The sequence below is a fragment of the Fragaria vesca genome, linkage group LG4 (genome assembly GCF_000184155.1).
Source record: "Fragaria vesca subsp. vesca linkage group LG4, FraVesHawaii_1.0, whole genome shotgun sequence".
NCBI classification, from domain to species: domain Eukaryota; kingdom Viridiplantae; phylum Streptophyta; class Magnoliopsida; order Rosales; family Rosaceae; genus Fragaria; species Fragaria vesca.
The window spans coordinates 20502776-20526787 of NC_020494.1; the positions used below are offsets into that span (position 1 = coordinate 20502776).

The window sequence follows — 24012 nt, forward strand, 5'->3', positions numbered from 1 at the left end:
TTCCAATTTTCCGGTGAGATCGACTTTGTTTGAAGTTTTGGGTGATCTCGTCGGAAAACTGGAAAAGAACAGACTCGTCGGGGAGGGAAGGTGGTCAGGGACTCTGCTGGAGTCTTCTGGGGTGGAGACGCGCCATCGTCGGCGTCGGAGGGTGGAGAACGGACGGATGTCCGCACTTTAAGGCCGGTGCGGACATCCACTCCTCATCCGGCATGTGTATATATATATATATATATGAGTCCGGATTTAAAGAGGACCTCCTTAAACTCTTAAAGTAAGGATGTTTTTAGTTCTAGCATATATTTTCACAATCAAAACCATATATCTAACGGCCTACAATTGTTTACATCAATTTGAATGACCAAATGATTATGGAATTAGTTGAAATTTTGTAGACATGTTTCTTGTATGTGAATCTAGAGGATCAACAGTTAAGATCGTACTACTTTTAATTTCCTCCGGGGGAAGTGGATCAGCTATTAGCTAGTCGTACATATGTGCGTAAACATTACACGTGTACGTAGGAAGACAAATTATGGGGAAGGAAACAACCTTTCTCTCTTGTTAATCCAATTCAAGGACGGGATGGAACACCCCCAGCAAGCAACAGTGGCCTCCTCCTACTTTGGCTGATATCAAAAGCAGCAACCTTTGAATTACCAATCTGAATCACTCGTAATTGGTGCCGTTTCGACCAACGAACGGGGGATCGATTAATTAGTTGCCGGCTGGTAGCATATAGGGATCATTGACGTTGATTAATAGTACATGTCCTTTTCGATCACTCCTGGTGGAAGCCAACATGCTTTGTTTTCGGTATTGAAAACCAGTTTACTTTTGTTTTCGTTTGCTGAAATGGTTAGAGCAAGCTAGCTAGGGTTAATTATACAAATTTAAAATTAACCATATACCAAAAGTCCAGAGGAACCATATATTAATTCTTTGTATACATTGTATTGATGAGAGATATAATATAGCACGAGGTTAATTATATATAGTTATAGCTCTTTCAAGGTATACATGTCGATCACTGGTGACCTGGGATGATGCGAGTTCAAAATGAAAAATAAAAGGATGATCGAGAGGAAGCAAAAGAGACTAGGTCGCCATTAACTGAGCGGACATAGCTGGTGATCGAAAGTCGTACTTTCTATGCAAAGACGACGACCTCGATCCAACAACAATATCACGGTTTCATTTCACATCGAGGAGAAAGAGGGTTCACGTCTCCTGCTAGCTGATCAAAGCGTTTCATTTTGTCAAATTATTTGCTTTAGTGTCATAAATTTCTCATGTGTAAATTTGAAATCCCGTGTTTTAACTCAACAACAAATCCATTCATCAATTATAGATTCACGTATAATTAGATTAAATGAATCAACTGAACAAAATATGTCTAAACGGAACTGTTCGTGTAAATCATAATTACGGAAGCTCAAATGATCTCCAAATTGGATGAAACTTTGCATGAATGATCTACACACTATGTTCTATACACTGAAAGGTGGAAATGTGAAAATGTGATCTAAAAGTGAGCGAAACGAGGAGTACCACACTTTAATTTCAAAGCAGTGTCCCACTCTAGAAGGAAACTGTGTGTGTGTGTGTACACATACATTTTCAAATAAAGACCTCCTTACTTAGATAAGGTACGGATTTCCTTAATTTGACCCACTTTCCGATCATATTTTCGATCATAGCCAGCCGATATTTAGATATACATGACTTGATCATCCCCGCAAATTTTCAGCTAATTTGGTTTTTGTTAAGGTATTGAAAATGTATTAAATCAATAAACGAATTAACTCTGTTCATCTTGAACTGTACATTCTTGTAATTCTAAATCACAGTTTTGAATGTCTTAACGTTTATCAATTTGGCTGAAAATTTACAGAGATGATCAAGTCATATATATCTAGATATTAGCTGGCTATGATTGAAAAATATGATTAGTCAACCAAAATGTATATTCTTTGTTGAACTCCATATATTATTGATGTGATAGTTTGAGTTTTGTTCTTATCGGTGTCATATTTCTGTGTTTATTTCATCAATAAGCCAAGGTATCAATTAGGATAAATTAACCTACTAGAAATTAGTTGATGATGTCCTAATTAAAACACTAGCCGAAAGGCCGATCTTGAATAATTCCTCACAATCCCACACTTGGTTAGATATCTAACCCTACTAGGCTACTAAATATAAGCACCTAGCGATCGAGCAACTGCACTTGCTTAAATACCTTTTGATCGATCACCAAGGAATTGTTCCCAAACATATATATATGTATGAGACAAGTTCTCATAGTTTTATATATACAGAAATATTATGAAGATTATTATTGGGATGAAGCATAGACTTTTCATACAGAAATATACATACATTTAGATAAAAGAAATTAAAAAGATTACAAAAAAACCTTGATTGACTCAGATCAAGTTCCTCCTTGTTTGGGTCCAACACGTTTTCGAAGTTTCGATCATGACTTGGATATCACTCTTGTTATGACCTTTGTGAACCAGCTGCCTACCACAAATTAACTTACCTACCATGCAAAGCCAAACAAACTCAACTCGACTCAGATCATGGCCTCCATGCATACGAGAGACGACTTGAAATACAAACCACACTAATCGACAGCAACAGTAGACTTTCATTCATTGGCGTTATTTTTAAAATCTCTCAAGTTTCATTTGGATCAAGTCATCAAGAGATCGAACTTGAAGAACCAATCCAGCCTGTTATCTTGAAAAAAAATGAACTATGTCACGTCCCAAAACGAGTACAGAGATTACTATAAAAGGGTAAGCTATCAAGCTTAGAAATCACATCTACTACTACCACTCACTATGTACAAACAAGTTGTACAAAGAGCAGAAATGGGAGCCTTGGGAAAGCCAAGGCATTCTTTTCTCATTACCATGTTTTATTGTTTGGCATTGTGCTTCTTAGCTACTACTAGTGTTCTTGCGAATAATCCTTATACTTACTCTTCCCCGCCGCCACCTCACCATGCCACTCATTACCCTCCTCCCAAATACCTTTCACCATTCAATTTCTGTGTTTTACTGGCGACCTTTGATTTCATCTTAGGTATTGAAAATAGTTTATTCTCCAAGCTCTACATGTCTCTATGATCGTAATTGAGTTTTAATTATAGTTTTGGTCTTTGATTGGATTAAGGCTGAACCAAATTAGATTATTTCTTGATTAATTCGGGTCAGGTTGTTACAGTTATCAACTAAAATAAACCATTAATGGATCGACCCTTAGAGTGGGGCGGTTGATGGCGTCGTCGATCGTACATGGAGTTGATGATGCCGGTTGAGTAGCTCTCCTAGTTCTACTAGGAGGTTCCAAGAATAGTCTATTTTTGACCATTCGTATACTAGGAGGTTGAACTGAAACTCATTGCAATAAAATTCTACATATATGTGATAGCTAATACATAAGCTAATATACATGGACGTTTTGTGATAGATTAATACATAAGCTAGCATGTGTAATTCAATTACAGAAGTCCAGCAGCAGCTGGATACAAAAACACTAGCTACACTCGTATGTACGTAAACGTTACATGTACGTACTCCCAGGATCCGTCGTGATCGAAGCCAAGAGCGATCGATGCCTTGTATGTTTTTGGTATTGGAAAGTGTAAATTAACCTAGTTTATTTTTTCTTTAATCAAAGGAGAAGCTACTTATAGTAATTAGAGCAAGAGCTAATACGAATGTTTAATACAACCAGAGATTTTTCAAGAGCACGTACAATTATCTCTTGGTCAATTACTTGCTGGTTTGAAGGGAATCTGAATTCTCTCTCTGAGATGATACATAGACTATCAATCCCTTGTGGCACCTACGAGAAAGTTCCACTGGTCCCTTTGGTGCTGGTTAACGAGAAGCATACCCACTACCATACAATTTGCTGAATTCCGACATGGACTTCAGACACCTGGACAAAGATGAGATGATAGCCTGTTTAGATACTAGTTGTGACTAAAATTGAAGTTCCAAGCATCATCTGTAAAAAGAAGATAATGATTCAGCTTTCAGGCCATTTGTGATTTCTTGTTTCAACCACGGCAGTGTCTGAGTCTTTGAGATGGCCAACAAGAATTGTCAGCTTGTCACTTAACTATTTTCTACTTTTACTATTAATAGAATGAATAATGTTTGATTGTGAGCAATGTAGGACAAAAATTGTGATCTCTCCCCTCGTTATAGAAAATCCTGATCCCCTTGCCCTCCTTGCTTATCTATCTCACTGAACTGATATACAACAAGGCTGTGTGGGCACAGTACTAAATAATCCATTTCCAGCTTCTCACTATTTTGGTCTGGAAAAACTTTCGAGGAATCAATCAGAGTTGTGGATGAGTTGCAATAGGGTTAAAGCTCCAGGTCTTGATGAGGGAAAATACCGGTTCCGATGACCCTTTTTCATGGTGTTCCCCCGCTCACTTTGTTGCCATTGCCTCTGAATCAGACAAAGCTCCATCCATTTCCTCATAATATGGCCAACTCTTTTGGCTCCTCTTTCCACTCTTGCTTTCCTGTTTCCAGAGCAGACTTCTTTGATTAGCACAAGGATAAACCAGAACAAACTATATAAAGGATGGAGAAAAACAAACCTCGTATTTCTGAACCAAAGATGCCCACAAAGATTTGCATTGACCAGGGCTTCTATTGACCCCCTCAGCCAACAAGTTTCTAGATATTTCTTCCCACAGTGCCATTCTCCCCTTCACAACTTGAAATCTGCTATGTAGTTTCCCACGCATTTTGATGAACTTTTTAACCTCCTCGGGCTTCCATTTGTTCCGTTTCACGGGCTTTGAAGGACTTGTTCTTTCTGTGCTTTCAGGATCATCTTTCTTTAGATTTTCCTCTTGCAGAACCAAATCATTTTTATCTTCTGCTAATTTGTCACCAGCTGACAACTTCACCATTGCATTCCAGATATCATTGGGCTCCTCTGTATCAGAAGAAACGTTTTCGGGATTGACATTTGAACTAGTGGAAACTTCCACAGGTAATGGTGCTTTGACTTCGACACCATCATCTGCACGTAATGAGATAGCAAGAGAATACTAGACATCAATGCTAAGAATTACAAGTTCAGTGAAGGATTCAAATATATGAGATTAACATGTTGGTGATGGTCACATATGCACCCTAGCATATATCAAATGGAAAAAGCCCAACATTCACAACCCATGGAAATAAAGATGAAACTCACCAAAAGAAAAACAAACTTTTAAAAAGAAAGGAGAGATTATTTCAAATAATGACACCACCAAATTCACTACAAATAACATTTTATGACCCGTAATTACTAATGCATGCAAATCACATGTGAGAGAGAGAGAGAGAGAGAGAGAGAGAGACCTTCAAAATCTTTCTCTGTCGTGCTGCTCTGCAGCTCTATGTTGTCCTTGGCTTCATCTGATTCTGTCCTAGTTGACCGACTCTTGTTTGAATTTCCATCATTTACTTTTCGCAAAGCTGACCTCTCATAACCAACATGGGACTTTCCGGATAGTCTAGTACTGACCTCATCAGCAAGAACTGCTGTGGGGTTCTCCATGGCAATAGCAATAACATCTGGCCTTTTACCACTATATTTCCTAACCAATTTCCTTAATACTTCGGACACTGTTCTTTCCATGTGAGGTAAAGGACAATTAATGGGGCAGCTTGACAGTGCAGCATGGGCAGCTTTATAGAGTGCATCATATAGCTTTCCTTTGTCAAGCCACAAACATCGGGTAGTAATCCTTATCTTTCCTTTTATGCTACTTTCAGCCAGACCATTTACATTTTGGGGGCGTAAAATTTCCATGCTGAAAAAGAAAATAAAATTAATAAACAGAAGGAACACCAGGACGCTATTATATGAATTGGGAAAACTAGGTTTGTTGCTCAAGAATCTACGAGCTCTACCTGACCACTATTATGCCATCTAAGGCAATTTTTAGTCTCTCATCAACACAAAGTTCACTTGATGTACCAAATGCTTTATCACCATCGCTATATTTCAACTGTAACATTTGCAAGAGTTTATCAGAACTTGCTTATTAACATCTTGATAAACAGATGGCACAATTTAAGCATCACCAACCTGCAAATTCTCCTTTCCAAGCAAGGTGAAACCATTCGAAAGTACCCTTCTATTTCTCAAATGAGAAACCCCAAGCATTTCCCCGTTCTTTATCACCTGATGCATAACATTTTGTATTTATTATTTTACTTGCTTTGAATCCTTTCTTATTTCGACAATAAATCCACATCAACCGTACTATCATAGACCTCACATGCAAAGCAACAATAACAAGATAAGATCTGAATTGGCATCATACAACAGATAGCTCCTTAAGTTTTAAAACAATTATCAAGAGGAAGTTTGCACAATGAGGTCCAATAGAGCTCACTTTGCTTGTTTTGGTTTTTTAGGTCCTGTAACAGTTTTACAAGGCTGGCTGAGGGGGGGGGGGGGGGGGGAACCTCATTGAAGTATTGTATATGTAACTATATAGAATTTCTATACTTTCAAGTTCCAGAAACTTCAAAACAAAATCCTATAGTATGTATTTTTGAAATAACACTACCATTTGATTGCTGCTTGGGAAATGTGGATGATTCATTTTAAAGACAAAGAAGAAAGAATAAAAGAAGCAAAACTTAATATATGTTTTATCAGAAATACATAATGATAAATTATCATGAACGTCAATAGTAACAAGGAACATGTTGGCTCACAGTGGTGTGATGGATGCCGGTTGATCTCCCGAGCAATTCATGCTCTTTGAGAAACAAGAGCTCTCCATGTATGGGCAAAAAGTGCTGCGGCTTCACAATTCTAAGCACTTCCTCCTTTAAAAGAAAGTTTTACATTAGTTTGGCACCCAAATGAAAATTGCACATGAAGAAAACATCATCACAACTACATCTTCTGTAAAATTCAATCTATGAAAAAGCAACATCAAAGAGTATTTACCTATATATACATCAATAAAACAAAAATTAAGTTACTGAAGTATGACTTACATTCCAGACTGGGATACATGCAGCTCACTTTCTGCATTATTTAACTACAACATAAAAGTTTTGGCAAGCTAAATAACGAGACAATGAAAGCAACCCTTTCTAACATTCTTTGAAGAAAGAAGGGAAACACATCCCTCACACATCATTACTTCTTTCTTGCCTTTTCATTTTCATTTTAAACTAAACAAAATCAATATTTTAGAAAGATACAGTAATGTGAACTTCGTACAAAACATATGAGAAATTAGAACGTCAAAAGTGAAAATCTTGAGATGGTTCAAACTTACCAGCTCCCCACGGTAACCATGACCAGAAGTGTGCAGCCCCTCGTTTTTACCCATCACTATTGTTGACCCCATATCTGATATGCGGTTTAACATTTTCATCACCCGAGATTCGTTACCAGGAATCACCTATAAGGTAAACCAACATCAAATGGCTTTGACAGATATATAAATCAAAGCTTGTAGCAACACAGTTTATCAAAGTATGATCTCAGACTCTGGAAGCTGGAAGAAACAATCTTTTGCCCAGAGATATATTTGACAGCAAGCTAGTTGGTAAAGAATACAAAACAGACATAACAGGAAAGATACACAAAAGTTTCTGTTCTCCATCCAGCTTTCAGTTTTGGCAGTTTCATCTTTTTTCTACTGACCCATGAATACATTGAATGTGAGTGTGAAGTTCATGTTGCTTCTTTCTTTCTTCCATAGTTTAATTGTTAATTAGAATCAAAAAAATCATCAGGGTGATTAACCACAGGTATACAGAATTTTTAAGTGAACAGCCCAGTAACCAATAAACAAAAGAAATTAGAAGGAATAATAAAATATAAATAACTAGTTATGCGAAAGAAGAAAAGCTCATAAATGTGTGCACTGTAGGAAAATTGGATACGAATCCAATGCTGATAAGTAGAGTTTACTACCTTAGCAGAATATAAAATTATATCTTCCTTGGTCAGTTTGACAGAATGACTACCTCCAAATGATGCAAGATTTAGCGCCGCACGAGGTTCTGCCTGACACAACAGCATAAATAGTCATTTGCAAGCAAAAAGGTCAAGCGAAAGCTTTCTGTTTATGGAGCAGTCAGTGGAAGCTATATAGATAAACTTACTTGAGAGCCAGTTGTGACTATTAGCAAATCCTTTGGCGCATAGGAATCAATATCTTCCACTTTCACCAGGGTTGATGGGTCAATTGGTGCCTTCCCATCCCTCCAAGCTGCATCAAGATATGTCCTTAAGGACATACCAACAAATACCTACAAATACAATATAACAATTACTCAACACATCAAGGTATATAACTACAGCGCATTATGTTGGACACATTCAGAAGAACCTACCAACTTTCTACCAGTAGCATCAGCAGCAGCTTTCACACTTCCAAGTCGATGTATGTTTGAAGCAAACTGGGTAGTAATAACCCTCCCTTGAGCTGCTGAAATATGCCTCATCAGTGCATCTGCCACAGAGGATTCACTTGTTGTCCTTCCAGGTGAGAGAACATTTGTAGAGTCACTCATCATCTGAAAATAATGTTGATCAATTGATGATTAAATTCTTTCCTCCATGAAATAGTCTATTTGCATGCCTAGTTCACATGTCATTCTTAATTACTCAGTATGCATGGAGAAGTAAAGCAGTAACTTCTCTTATGGATCCTCAGCTACAGTTATTGTCAATATGGCTATTAACCTTTTATATACTTCATGTTAATGGCACATATAATGGAAACAAAATTCTGATTTCTATACCAGAAGCATACCAGTGTTACTCCTTCTTTTGAAAGTTCTTCCAAACCTTCACGATCAAAACCTTGACCATCCAGTGGTGACTCATCAATCTGTTTAGCATAACTTGTTATTCAGCTTGAAACTTAGATATAGAAGAAAACATACTCTGAAAGGAAATGTTACCTTCCAGTCCCCAGTATGAAGAATTGTACCATCAGCACATCGAAGAACTAATCCACAACAGTCAGGAATAGAATGTGTCACTCGGACCGGTTCAATTTCAAATGGCCCGGCCATAAATTTCCTCTTTGTTTTGAACATCTTGAGTCGAGACGGAACAAAAATCCCATGTTCCTTCAGACGTTTTCTAATAAGCTGTGAAAGAAACAATGTTAAAATTCTGAACAACATGGTAACAACAAAAATGAGTGGAAGATAAAATATATTAGCTGCGAGGCAAGTTGACATTCTATGAGAGGTCAACATTACCAAGCACTATTCATAATTCCATATTGAAAAAGAACAGATAACATGGGAAACTCCAGAAAAAAGTTACTTAAGTACCTCCATGGTGAAGGATGATGCAAATATTGGTGTACTGGGATCCAAAGCTGGGATCACCTGTTTAGAGCAATAAAGAAATGTATCAACTAAACGATGAAACCCAGGACAACAAAACAAGTTTTAGTTCCACTGAACATATAAATAGGACAAAATTTACGCTTCAAAGATATTTCGTTTAGCCTGACTTCCAGGTTTTACCAAGCTAAACAGAAATTAGAAGAATGAGAAGGAAACTTTACCCAAGGCAACGCACCAATGTGATCTTCATGGCCATGCGTAATAACAATTGCTTCAATTTTGTGTTTCCATTTCCTGATAAATGTGGTATCGGGTATAATCTTCTGGACTCCAAGTTCATCGAAGCTGAAATCACAAATCCACATATGTTATAAGAATCATTTTCATCATTCTAGAGTACAAAGATAACAAAACAAGAGCAAGAAACATACTCTGGAAACATGATACCGGCATCAATGAGTATATATCGATCATAATTCCCAACAAGCATGCAATTCATCCCAATTTCTCCCAATCCACCTATAGGCAAAACACGGAGCGGCGGGCCATCTCTCCCTTCATAAAACTGCTCCATCTTCCTCTGAACAGAATCTTCCATACTTTTCCGAGGCCCCTCCACTCTCCCTGATCTTTTATAACCAGACCCACGCGTGCCTACACAAACCAACAACAAAAAATACAACCATCAATTCCAAGAACAAAGCTTCATGTCAAACTAAGCATATATTCTCAATACCAAGCAGCTCTAAATATACCTACTTCAAACATACCAATGAAATTAAATTTAGTGTAAACAAGGATGTTACTTTAGTACCTGTTGAAGGAGCAGTGGAAGAGCCGAGGGAGCAGGAAACGGAGCGGTGTGAAGACTTGAGGCGGGAGAGGAGAGTATAGGGGCAGGGGGAGAGAGCTCCGAGGGCGGCCATTTGAGCTGGCACGGCAGGCGAGTATATGGAGTGGTAGAGTGATAAACCTCCCAAAACCCCTAACTGCATCAGTTTCGAGGCCCCGGAAAATGCGTGGGGTTGGGATTTGGAGGAGGAGGAGGAGGAGCGGGAAATGGAGAGAGAGGTGGAGAAGAAAGAGTGAGAGAATTTCTCACTTCACTTTCGGTCGAGAAATATCTTTCTTATCATTTTTGGGACGCCCAGTGAAGTGATAAACCCTGGCACGTGCGGACTCAAACCCCTGTTTTCCTTCCCACGCTTTTAAACTGGGCCGTTTTTATGTTTTTAAAAGGTGGGTCATGTGACCCGCTGAGGCCCACCCAGCTCTAACCGCCTAGGCCTGTCCCGTGTCCGCCTAGCCCAGATATTTTTATTTTCTTTTTCTTTTTTCGAATAATCTGTTTTTTTCTATTTATTCCTTTTACCCCAACCCAGAATGTTCAGAAATTAAGAAAGCTTGCTCCACCAACCCAGGTACCCATCTCTCTCCGCTTCACAGCCCTCTGGCCTCTGTTCCAACTCACCCATCACCATCTTCTTGAATCCACAACTCTGGCCTCAGCCTCAGAAACGCATAACAAAATCAAGAGTCAAGACCCTTGATGATCTGTGAGTGCGTTGATGGGTTTTTCGAGTTGCAGGAATAATTGGACTCTGAAAAATGAAATTAACCATTGACATGATCATGAGCCTTCTCATCCTTCTATATCTATCCACAAAACACATAGTGGAAGCAAACCCAGCAAACTGAACAATGGTTGGGGCTGTAATCCATGACAGTATTGATGCCCACAATTAAGTTGCCAGACACAATCAATCAGCTAAGAAAAAAAATTATGTTGGTTGATAACTCGAACTATATGACAATATGCTGGTAACATAAGCAATACATGAATTGAAATCGTCTCTCTCAAGTGATCTAAAATGACCTATCAGAAAGTTTCAAAGCTCGGTCTCCATCACCAAGCTAGCTTCCTCTTTGCCAAGCTCTCTGAAAAAAAGTGACAGTCAACCTCTGAAGAAAACAAGTTTCATTTTCCTTTTGTTTTTTTTTATTTTTTAAATAATCTATTTTTTCGATTTTTTCTTTTTACCCCCAGATTTGTTCAAGATAGCTTGCTCGATCAACCCAGCACCCATCTCTCATAGCTACATCTTTCAAGCCTCATGGCATGGACAATTCATTTGCCTTTACCCCCTGTTGGTCATTCATATTTCATAGTATCCTAAATTTATTGACTAATGCATACATTGTCCTTACATTGGTTGCAAAATTGTACTTCTACCAGTGAAACACATTTTAACATTGAACAGATTTTGATTACATTGACTGACATATTTTCCAAAGATGATATGTTCATCTATCTTTTGGCACCGGCTAAGAGTTTGAAGGCTCACCATGATCTTCCACAGTTGGCAGGGCGTATCGACACAAGGGGCACAAGTGACTTCTCTCCAGCCACTGAGAAATGCAATCTGCATGAAAGTGGTGTGCGCAAGGCAAAAGAGTAATCAGTTGATCACCACTGCCTTCTGCAAATTCGTCCTTACATATGCTACATACCGATATCTGTTTGGTAGCGACTTGTTCCAAACTATCGAGTCTCACTATCTTTAAACTCTCAATGGATGATCTAGTTGCAGGAACAAACTTAACCGTGTGAGCTTCAAACGATTCTTGTAAAACCCCAGTATCAGTGACACCATGATAGTCGAAACCACTAAGACGTATTTCGAAGCATCCATCAACCTCACCAGATGGTATAGTAAAACTAATCGGATCCATCACTGTAAGCAAGGTATCCAAATCATGAAAACTACCCAAGAACCTTATAGTCAGCTCAGCTATAAACACAACAATGCGCCGCTCGGGGCGGAGAACCTGAACCACATCATAAAGTTTTTGAATGATAGTTCGTTGCTCCTCTTGTGGAACCCCCAACACCAAAAGCTCTGTGGCCATGAGTTCTACGAGTTCTGAATATTCTGGTCTGATGTACTCATTTGAGAAAGGAATGTCAGTTGCCCCTGTACTCCATGACTGTTCAGCGGTGATGAGGGTTGTGTCATCATAATAGCTAACGCTGCTCAGGAGTTGGCAATCGACCAGAACCCGATTCTCCAATTTCGGCCTTGGTTGTCTTATATCTCTTTGAAATACTTTGCTGAAATAGTAAAGCTTCTCGGGAATCGGCGTCGAAGACATTCTGTTTGAAGTAGTAAATTCACAATGAAGATTTATATACAAAGCTAAGCTATATAGCCCCAACTCAACTAGGAAAAGAAACCTTCTTTTACGAGGATTATGATATCAAGTAGTTACAATTGATTTAGGTGAAAGAGGGTCTTCTTTTCTTCTACCACGATTAGGAAAGGCGATTTTTGTTTTATCATATTTTGTAAACAAATAAACGAGTAATTCAGATGTAAATTTCAAGCTTCATGCATGGCATGGAAATTTCATTTGCGTTTACTTTGGTATATGTCATCCCCAACCCCTTTTGGTCATTCATAATATCTGAACCAGTATCTTGAACTTCTTGACCATGCATGCATACATTGGTAGTAACCTCTAACGCAGGATAATCCTTACATTGGTTGCAAAATTAGACTTCCAGCAGTGAAACACAATTTTAACATTACACCGCTTAACAAAAGAGAAAAGATGGAAACCTATCGACATTGTTGCTCCTATTTTGATCACCATGGAAGGTGATGCGACATTCAGAGGCAAAAAAAAATGTGAAAGAGTGAGACAAGGGATAACAGATGACACTCCTACTGGCGCTGCAATGCAGGAAGCAGACAGTCATAAACCCGTTCCATACGCGAGGTCGCTCTGAGTTTATTTGCAGTTTGAAGGCTGGGCTTTGCCAGGTCAATTATATCCTGAGACAACCACTGCCATTCCCCAGTTGCTTTTGCGTGCCCCTTGACAGCATGGTATAGGCGATCCAGACTATACAACAACATTCCGAACATGTCCATTTTTTCTTTCTCCATCCCTTGATCAACAAAAGTTTGATACTGCATAATCCTCTTCTCAACTTCCACAACAAGTAGCCTCCTCTGGAGCCGAGCAACTCGTCCCCTTCCTTCTGCTCTAGTATCCCGTTTGAACCATGCACGCACTAGCATTAGTAGGATGAGGGACAGAAAGAATGCTGGTAACGCAGCTAGGATTGCAAAGTTTATCTCATTTGCCCTCAGAATCTGGTTCAGTTCAAGCATGGCGGTTTCAGTATCGAGTTTTAGCTTCTGAACCTGGATCAGCAATGCACGAGCCAGCTCGCCGTTTACAAGGTTATGAATAGGATGTTTAAGTTCCTCCTCATACCTATTCATAACTATTTCAAGCATTTCCTGATCAGATGCATTCTCTGGGAACTTTTGCCCTTTTGTCTGCTCACTGAAAGCCAACAACATTCTGTGAAGAGAATTAGAGGTTAGTTGCACTTCTTCAAGCTCCATCATTCCTTTGTGCCGTTGCCTGAATGTCTCAAAAAGTTCATCTCTAATAGCCAGCAGTGGTTGCTCAACATGATCACGCACAAAGCTGATGGTTGAATCCTTAGCTTCTCGAACCCAGTTATCTATGTCATGACTTCCTGACAGACGACTATGTCTTATGAGCCACACAGAACAAACTGAGAGGCCAATAGCACCACAAGTATAGCGGATCCAATATTGAGTTACTCTCTTTGGTTTCCGATGTTTGTCAACTATAAAAGTTAAATGAGATTCTAGTTTCTCCAAATTTTGAGAAATCAAATTGATTGAATCCCTAATTTCAGAGTCTGTCCACTGGGATCTGTCTTGATTTATCTCAGGCAATTTCTCAAATACCAGTGGAAGTGAATAGCTTCCCTCAACAGACGAATTACTCGGGCGCATGGCATGGAGATGGCCGATAGACACCTCTAATTTGAAGAACAAGTCATTAATTCTATCTAATAAGGCCGGCAACGAATTCTGTGGATTTTTCACCAACTCTTCTCCGTACTTATCGATTTCCATGTAAAACTGAGCCAAAAATGTGGCAAGAGCAGATCTTAAGCTAGTCAATACCGCTATCCTCTCAGAAATGTGAGCCGATGCAGATAGGCACATCTTCCGCATGGAAGAACCCTCACCATCAGACCCACGTAACAGCTGAATTGAACCCTCAACAAAAGCCTGCGGACCTCTCTCAAGCACCATAAACTTAATTTTTTGACCTTTTGATCCCTGAAAATCACAAATATCAAACATGCGTCTTTGTTAGTGTCAGTGTATGCGTGAATCAGAATATCCATATGTAAATAGAGAATAAGGACAGCTATATCATAAACCATGCTAAGTCACTTTGTCCAACTCACAGCAAAGGAACAAATCCAAGACTCTTAACATCCTCTTCCTCTTCCTCCGACGATGTTACCAAACAAGCCGTAATGTTTCCTAGTTAGGCTCTCCGGCTCTCCCTCAACTTAGCTTCCTCCTCCTCACATAATCACTAATAAGAATAGTTCGAGCTAGTATCTTACATCTTTCTAATTACCTAGCGGTATATCTCTAATCTTATTAGCTTCAATCCCAGTACTCGGTCTCCGACGATTTAAAGCCTTCAACTTCCTTAAACCTTAAAATTTCACTAAAGTCCAGCTAGTATATGATAGTTTTCTACCTAAACCTTACATACGTCTCTAATCTTCTCTTTGATTTCAATCCCTAATCTTCCATATAAATCTTCTGTTTACTTATGCAACGTGATGGATTTCAATCTTAACTGGGAAATTATAGCAATGAAATAAAATTGATTGAATGCTTAATGATAGTAACCAAAGCAAGAAATTGCTGACCTCAGCCCTAGATTCCCAAAACTGCAGGTTCTTCTGGACATTGTTCAAATTGGAGAAGGTGCGCTCCAAAATCTCATGCAGGACATCCAAAACTCTAGAGGCCTCCGTGGTCGCCGGCTGGCACGAGTCGAGTAAATTGGCTGGCAGAGGGAGCGGAAGACATGCGCGGCGGCGGTGTCTCCGCCGTGACGCGGCGGCGCGAGATCGGATTCTGCGGAGGAAATTGTAATCAGGAGAGGGGAGGAAATCGAGGACTCGGGTCCAGAGGTAGTTGGAGTAGAAGGAGATTAGGGCTTTGAGGTCTTTGTTTTCGTTTACCTCAGACGGTGAAGCTGGACTTGCCTCCATTGCAGGCGAAGCTTTGTTTGAAATTTGATTTGATTTGAGAAACGAAGAAGGCAGAAGGAAGATAGAGAGAGGTTAACTTGTACTAGATCCCGGACTTCTTCCCCAAGAAAATTATGTGATTGGATTGGGCCACTCGTCAGTTTTGGGCTTTGGATACTTTGGGCCTGAAGTTTAAGATTGCATCACTTACATGTAGTCGAGTTGATAAGACGTAAGACGAAAAATGTGGAACTCTTATAAGTTATGACCAGGTTTGAATCCCGCCAATACTGATTGAAGTTAAAGACCGATACATTCTCCACGGCCAAGGTAGATAAAGCATTCTGACATGATCCTCGGTCATGGATTAATTGCTATGCCTAAAATGCTTTTGAATAAACCATGTGATTTCAATAAAAAAAAATTCGAAACACAAATTGAAATGTGATCTATGTGAAATTGAATAATCCAATTCCTTCCGAGTTCTGTAGAACTACAATCATCATACAGAGAGTATGAGTACAATAAGTCAATAACGATTGTACCAAGCCAGCAACAGCTAGTATGAACTCAGAAACTTGTTATCTTGCTGGTGCTGGGAAGTCGGAGCTATCTAGGTCCCTTCCCTTGTGCGGTTGTTATGTCATGTTGTGTCATGCCCGGGGAACCACGGTAGTCCGGGTTGAATACACTGTTTTGTTTCTGGAATTGGAACAATAGGTCCCAGGAATATGCGCCAGAGGTCTAGTATGATGGTCACCAGCATCGCAGCACCCAGAGCATCAATGGCCGCTCTTGGCAAGTCCCATGCATCACCAGGTTTTTCGTCAATCCTGTGTGTATGAATGAACCAACATTAGTAAACTGGAGGTAAAGCATGGAATTGGTCATCATGAAGTTATCTTATGTAGAACTTGCATTTGTCTATAAAGCTGTCCCATTTCTTACCTGAGAAACATGGGAAAGCTAACAATGAAGTAGATGGCATAAAACAAGCACCCAACTTTGTACATTACCGCCCGGTCAACAAATTCATAATAAGGGAACTGCACATGTTCAAATCAAAACGTCATTCTAACACCATCAGCTCACATAGGTGTGGACAAGATTATATTGTCAAATATTATAAGCAGCAAATTTCAATGCAACAGTGTACCAAATATTTGTTAAGCTCCAGTATACTATAGAAAGTTATATATCAAAAGATAAGTACAGTTACTGAGCTGTTCCTTTAGTTTTAGATAAATTACTAGAATCACAGACTCACTCCAGATAAAGTTGTGAGGGTTAAGGCCTAAAGGGTAACTAGGAGACTCTACTATAATTCAGCTGGATAAAGCTGACATGATTATCATTTCAAGTTGATTAAGATTCTTGATAGTAATAGGTAACCCAAGATCAAATAGAATGCTGAGGGATACGCAAGTCTAGAGGAGCATGAAACCACAAGAATATCCTTAAGCTAATATATTGGTAACTGATAAACCACCACTGAAAATTAGCGAAGTGATCAAAGGAATCGATGAAGGTTATCACATACGTTGGAAATAGCTACCGTCTCCAGGTAAGCTATGAAATAAGCAAAAGCCAATATCCACGTAGCCTCCAAAAGCAATTGAACTTGTTTTGGCATGTCAGCAATAGCATGGCGTAGTCTGCGAAGCGTCATGTTTGATCCAACATGATAAAATAGAAAGCAAACATGTGTGAGAAAGAATGTAGTATGTGGTACCTGCATCCAAACAAAAAGATGAGAAAACATAACCGGCATATTACAGATCAATTCATGTTTCCTTACTTACATTGTTCATTTTCCATGACGGAAAAGTATAGGAAGCTCCCAAAACCGTGAAGAAATAGTGGGTCCAAAAGTAATTCCCAACATAGCTAAAAAGTATTGTCCACACACTGGCCTGTTTCAAAAGATAAATCCTGTCAGTTCATAAACTCATCAGTGAAAATAAGAAATAAAGTTCAATTAAGTGCTAATGGATTGACTCGTGAGTGAGATTGTGAAGAGATAAGAACATTCAAATAACAAGAACACAAGTCACTGACAGTTTAAGCCAAAGAAAGGTCCTTCCTATAACATGCTTGGCAACTTGATAAGTGTTAATAACCATAGTAAATGGGTTTATCTATGAAGATGATTATCTAATATCTATATGACCATAGTAAATGGGTAAATGCAATGCAAAGTGCAAGTGACATACCAAGAAACAGAAAAATGTAGAAGTTAAAACCAAGTAAACTACAGGTTGACTTTACAGATCGGCACAAGGTGCAGATTTTCATTATTAAACCAAATCATTAGTAACCAAGTATGAGTTTCACTGTTTGATGCTCTTCCCCTAATTATAAAAAATAAGAAAAGTTCACCGAGAAAAGCACTTGCCTTGACCCAATAACGATCCTTCAAACACAAGCTTCTATCTGCCTGCAGAATTAAACAAACAAAAGAAATGGTTGAGAACTTGGGTAATGCAACATCCGACTTTCCTACTGCTATGACACAGCGCTCTTTTATCAGTGAAGATTTACTCTTGCAATATCTCTTTATCTTCAAACACTACCATTTCAAGCAAGAAATGAACTTTTATAACCAATGCGAAGGAAATGTTGCAAGCCTTGATCAAAAGATTCTGACAATACAATTCGAGACTGGAAAATTCATAAATTTGATTTTGACAATACATTTCCATTACAATGCATATCAACACACACCAAAATGCAGAGAAATTTAACCTGAAAACAGTAAAAGCATTTACCTCTCCCACAAATAACATGGGTAACAAAAAAGAAGGAACAGCGGAGACCAATCCAATCAGCAAGTACTCCCATTCTGTAAAGCTCTGCCAATCACAACAAAAACATTACTTCATCGTAAATTACATAATAAAATGACTAGCATACTCAATCTGTCAGCTCAAATCGAACCTCGTAAAGCTTAAACGGGACGACGATGCCGAGGCAGAGAGTGAGCCAGAAAGGAGTGTAGAAAAGGAAGAAGAGCTCCCCCCATCGCTTGCTTGGATTCGAAGCCAGCCATAAACTCGGAGAAGAAGAAGATTCCTTTTTACCTGTGCAATGACAAACACGGGTCATCAGAAACCCGATTCAGGATCCGGGTAAAGCAGTTGATTTGAAACACGGAAGTGAACTTACCGCCCATTTTGGATCGCGGCGTCAGAGAGTGATGGGTTGGGAGTGTTTCAGTCTGACTGAAAGCTCTGTGTTTGTGATTGACAGTGTTCAGATTGAAGTGGAGGTTCTGTACTGGTGCAGACTTGACAGTGTTCAAGATTAGCTGGCGGCTTTGTGAGCTTCAACAAATACATCTCTGTGATTCATTATTTACTGATCTACCATTATTCCATGTACTTGTATAAAATCGATTAATTTGTTTTTTTATTTCAGTAATTTTACAGTTTGATTTCATGCCAAGTGAATGTTAATTGTATTGCGCATGAAATTGCTTGAGAATGGTGTGTTTAGTTAGAGGTACAAGTCCGTTTATCACATATTATATTTGTGTTGATTGTTTTGATTAAGTATATTGTGTATGGAATTGTTCAACATGCTTCATTATGGAGAGAATTGAGATTCCTATACAAATATTTTTGTATATCTTTTCTTTTTTTGGTAAGAGACGATAACTTTATTGAATGGATCAAGTGTTACAAATGTAAGTTAGGAAGTCTTGAGCGTTGGATGGAACCATACCAACGACATCCAATCTCAGATAAGGGAGCAAATTTAGCTGCTTTATGAGTTTGCTTTATGAGCAACCAAGTTTGTTTCTTTGTACACATGAACACAAAAAGAAGAAGGAAGAAAAAAACATACTGTGTTTGATGTCTGCAACTACTGTCCCGAAACCAAATATTTACAAAAGTAATTGAACCCAAATTCAAAATCGTTAGCAAACTATCATTAATAACATCTAGTTTTGTTTGTTTGTCTAAATAGCAATCAGTTTTATTGTTTAATTCATATACGTAAATTGCAAGATGCATTTTAAATAACGACCAAACCATATATGAATAGCTCATAAAGTCATAAAGTGGATAAAAACAAATCTTGTGAAGAAAATGACCGAATCGAGTAAGGTTATATTTGTAACCTTATAGGTTGTGAACTCGTGACACCTAGTTGTTTGAGTAAATAGTTTTGTGTTAATATATTTTTTTTTTTAGTTACCACAAGGTTAAAAACACAAAAACCAAAACAAACAAAAATGAATCTTTTACTAGTATACTACTATAGTCTCATCCTAATTGGTCAGAGTCAACATCTCATTGATTTCCATGAAGACCACCTGCATTGATTTACAGTGGAACCCCAGAAATTCTATAACGATCAGGAAAACCAAAGGGGGAATACAATTCGCTCTAACGACCTTTGTCCCTTTCACGTTTCCACCCGCCACGCGTCGCTCCGCCCAGAATAGCCATTTTTGGCTCCCAGCATGCAAATGTGCTAATATAACACTCTCCCCACTTCACTCTTTTCACCTCTATACTCAAAGAAAAAGAAAAACACAGAGGAAAAATAGAGAGAGAGAGAGAGAGATGACTGGAAATGGGGGTGAGGCAGTGGTGGTGTGCAGTGACAAGAGCATGGGAACAGGGATAACAGTATGGGACATAGACACAAGGGATCGTCTCCTTCATATACCTTCCTGTGCTTCTCCTCCTAGAGGTCTTTTGTGCCTGAGGAACCAGTTCATTGTTGCTTCTCAGATTCACAGGCCTGGCTCTGTTGGCGGGGGAGTCATCACTATGTGGCCACTGAACAAGGTTAATATCCACCGGATCTCTTTTCTTTTCCGGCCATTTGGATCCAATGTGATTCCTCTTTGATAGGCCTAGCTAATTGCATAGCACACGACAGTAATGAATCACTAGATATAGTAATAGTAATCAAAATTAAATTTGATGTAGAAGTTCTTTTGTTCAATCTACTAACAATGCAATCTATTCAGTTCAATTCATATCGACATGAACAATGCTCGCGCATGTACTTGTTCTGATTGCGTGTTGATTTTTATGGATTGATCACAATGCTGAGTTAGATACGATTAGATTGCCTGTCTTGGTGTCTTGAACTGATATTGAAGGCTGATCTTACAAATTTTGTAACATTTTTTTGATCATTTTGATACTCGTTAGCTAATTGAAACTCTAGGGGCTATGTATTTTTCTTGACTTTTTTTGGTATAGCTATTCCTAATTCAGATTCCACAATTGGATGCATGAGTCTGATACCAGTTCTTGTACTAGCTGGAATTGATCTTTTTGTAAAAATAAGTATGTGACTGAATGACCATGTGAATCTAAGTTTCTAATTCTGAGCTATGTGGAGTAGTTCTGGTTTACAGATGTTCACTTCTGAAAGTAATTTGTATTCAATTACTGTTTCTGGCTACTTTCATTTTCTTACTAGCAGGCTGTTCTAAAGAATTCATTAAGAACTTTTAGTTGTTATGCACTTATGCATAGGCTTCATAATGATGACTAGCCCTATATTCACATCTTGGAAAGATCGTTACATACTTGTGGTTCTTGAAATGGTAAGAATGTCATGGTCTTAGTAAGAAAGAAAAAATACTGCATCTTCAGGCCAAGAGATTTGGTCATCCTTTATCATTTGCTCATTCTGCTGCACTTTAAGCCAATCTTCATGTTACAGCCAAAATAGATTATAACTTCATATATGATGAACCTCTTATGTTAGAGTTCAGTGATATGCTTAAGGTTTGATCAGGTCTCTCTTTCCTTAACATAGTTTGTTGTATTCGATATTTTTCCAGCCTCAACAGCCTCTTTGGAGCTACCCTGTGGAGGCCATTGTATCACTTGCATGCACAAAGGATGGTGTATATCTTGCTGGCGGTGCTCCATCTGGAAATGCATATCTTTGGGAGGTTTGTAATGTGTTAATCACTCTTACCAACTCCCCTGCTTTTTTATAGTGCAATCTTGGTGAAAAAGAAAGTCTGCAAAATCCTTTATTGGAAACACTCGCGTGAAATTGAGAAGAGATGATGGCATAAGGATTTAAATACAGTTCATTATTTTAAACTCTTAATATGTGATATGTAGGTCAATAGTGGAAAATTGCTCAAAACTTGGCGTGCACACTGTACTTCTTTGAACTGCATGCTGTTTTCTGATGATGGGGCTCTTCTCATTTCTGGCGCAGATGATGGCATGATCTGTGTGTGGTCTTTAATTAGGTAATAGCTAAAGTTTGTACTATCAGTAGTAGTTTAGCAGCAATATTTCCTTTAAATGATAAAATGCTAAATGTTGCCAATTCTAAATTTCTAATACCTTTGATCGAAGTTTGCTAGATGTGGAAGATTACCAAAGCTTTCCCTCACTACTAAATTATTCAATGGATCACAAATCCTCTATAACTGCCCTGTCAACTACATCAGGGAGCTCAAGATTGGTCCTAGTATCAAGCTCACTTGATGGCTCATGCAAGGTTACCAAACTCATCATTGCTTATGCTTGTAACTATAGCGTCTTTCTCATTGATATATCTAGTTACTGAGTATTGACAACAAATTATTTGGTATTCTAGGTTTGGGATTTAAGCTTGGGAACGCTTCTGCATACTCAAGTTTATCCAATATCAATAACTGCGCTTGTTCTTAGCCCAACAGAGCAGCTCTTTTTTTCTGGTGGTATAGATGGAAGAATTTTCGTGAACCAACTTGAAATTGGACTGATGGATGATGACACTTTGCTCGTTGAAGATCAAGCAGTTGTGCTAAAAGGACACAAGTAATGTACGGTGTTTATAGTTTCCGTAAATCACTGGATATGAAAATATCCTTTTGTTGAGATAAATCATTAGCATATCACATTCGCTTTTGGTGACAGTATCTTATTGATTAACAAACAGTTTCATACTAACTCAACTTTCAAAGTCACATAAATTTGATTTTGTTGTTAAGGTTTTCCATGACAAAGTTATAACATTTTGCTCAAATTTTAATTTTAGTAACCTTCTGGTAATTGCTTGGTGTAGAACTATGGATATTATGCACATTTGCAGACTGTGCAGTCTGTTAAATCTTCAGTAAGACATGTAAGTTTTTTCGTTTTCATATATGTATAACATAATATGCTAAGGACCCCAATCCACAATTGATGCAGTGGATCAATTTCTGCATTGACCTTCTGCCAATCTGGTCTGATATCTGCATCTGAGGATTGCACCATCTGCATCTGGGATGCCACCACTAGGGCAATCATTCATAGATTCGACCATCAGAAAGGTAACATTACACTATATTTTCTTACTTTTTTTTTTTTTTTTTTTTTTTTTTAAAGTTTCTGTTTCTTTTAGGAGGTTAGAGATTATGCTTTGCGCGTTTTACTGAAATTTATAGTTACATGATGAAAACTTTGCTTTCAACATGATATAAGTAAGATTCATGATGTTGCTTAATATCTAGCATTAGCTGTGATTCTGTGATTTCATCAGCCAAAAGTGTGTATTCAAACTACACTTGAGAGGCTTAGGTACTATTTAGTAAACTTATTATGTCAATTCACATTGCTTATTGTAGAAGCACAGGGTTTTGTATGATCAGGATTGTTATTCTCATCTATCCTCAGGGCCTGTAACTAATCTGGCAGTGATCCCACTATCCTCACTGCTTCCAGGATCGAACCAACGAAGAGGATTCGGTCTTTCCATACTCAAGAAGTATCCTCAGCCTGCCAACTCATCCAGGCACGACATGAGTATCACTCTTGCTTCTCCATGCCAAGTCCTGAAAGAGGATCATAACTTAATAAATTGCCAAACCACTGATACACACCAGCATATTTATGACATGGAGGTCTCTCTTTCTCTCTCAAATAATAGATGTTATTTCTATGGCTAGTAATGCACTAATGTAGCAGTATATGCATAAGCACTAGATCATTTTAATTTATTGTTGTGCAACATATATATGGGCAGAAAGAACACACTCCTGCATCAATGGAAATGAAATTGGAACAAAGTTTAGAGGAGCGGATGTGGGCAACAAGAATGGCAAACCATGTAATGGACATGAATAGGCACCTTCAGTCACGGTTGTTAGATTTGATGCAGAGCAACTTTTTATTGTCCAGGTCTACTGAAATGGATTCACCTCCAAGAAAAAAGAGAAAGACTACTCTCATGTCTGAAAGTCCTCCATTACAGGAGGTGGAGCAATCCTAATAATCACTATGTCTATGTTTCTCTTCTATTTTCATCTACAGAATTAGCAGGTTTTGCTTGGTTTACCTATCCTTGCATCTTGCTGAATTGATATTATGGGGTTATAACTGTCATTTACCTGTTTTTTTTTTTAACTTTATTTTGAAAGGTTTTTATTTTCTTTCACATATAATTAGCTTTGGGCCGTCTTTGTTTGGGCCGTCTTTGTTTGGGCCTTTGTCACTATCACATAGTATTTCAAACCCTAATACCCTATTTCCAATCCGAATCTTTGAGAAACCTGAACCTGAATATTTG

The 24012-nt window shown here is 38.4% G+C and overlaps 2 protein-coding genes and 1 pseudogene across 3 annotated transcripts in view; all 3 read right to left on the minus strand.

Annotated features, from left to right (window-relative positions):
• The window catches only part of LOC101295621, an 880650-nt pseudogene that overhangs the window by 298655 nt on the left and 557983 nt on the right, over positions 1-24012 (minus strand). The window contains exons 126-131 of the transcript XR_184594.1: positions 21097-21164; positions 20164-20357; positions 15160-15370; positions 13104-14548; positions 11886-12528; positions 11720-11797 (exon numbers count right to left, since the gene is read on the minus strand). The product of XR_184594.1 is annotated as an uncharacterized LOC101295621 (transcript). The remainder of the gene's footprint in view (positions 1-11719; positions 11798-11885; positions 12529-13103; positions 14549-15159; positions 15371-20163; positions 20358-21096; positions 21165-24012) is intronic.
• LOC101299666 (ribonuclease J 1-like) lies at positions 4147-10468 on the minus strand. The gene is made up of 16 exons (XM_004297485.1): positions 10189-10468; positions 9806-10028; positions 9596-9719; positions 9357-9413; positions 8976-9167; positions 8825-8902; positions 8403-8585; positions 8172-8318; positions 7981-8073; positions 7337-7462; positions 6762-6875; positions 6124-6219; positions 5946-6043; positions 5391-5845; positions 4634-5064; positions 4147-4555 (listed from the first exon to the last, which is right to left on the minus strand). Exons 1-16 carry the CDS (start codon positions 10367-10369, stop codon positions 4460-4462), a joined length of 2694 nt encoding a protein of 897 aa, XP_004297533.1. The 5' UTR covers positions 10370-10468; the 3' UTR covers positions 4147-4459.
• LOC101310407 (cycloeucalenol cycloisomerase-like) lies at positions 15931-18804 on the minus strand. Its single transcript, XM_004297521.1, has 8 exons — positions 18652-18804; positions 18424-18566; positions 18255-18338; positions 17882-17923; positions 17289-17399; positions 17027-17218; positions 16435-16532; positions 15931-16319 (listed from the first exon to the last, which is right to left on the minus strand). The coding sequence occupies exons 1-8, from the start codon at positions 18656-18658 to the stop codon at positions 16130-16132; spliced, it is 867 nt and encodes a 288-aa protein (XP_004297569.1). The 5' UTR covers positions 18659-18804; the 3' UTR covers positions 15931-16129.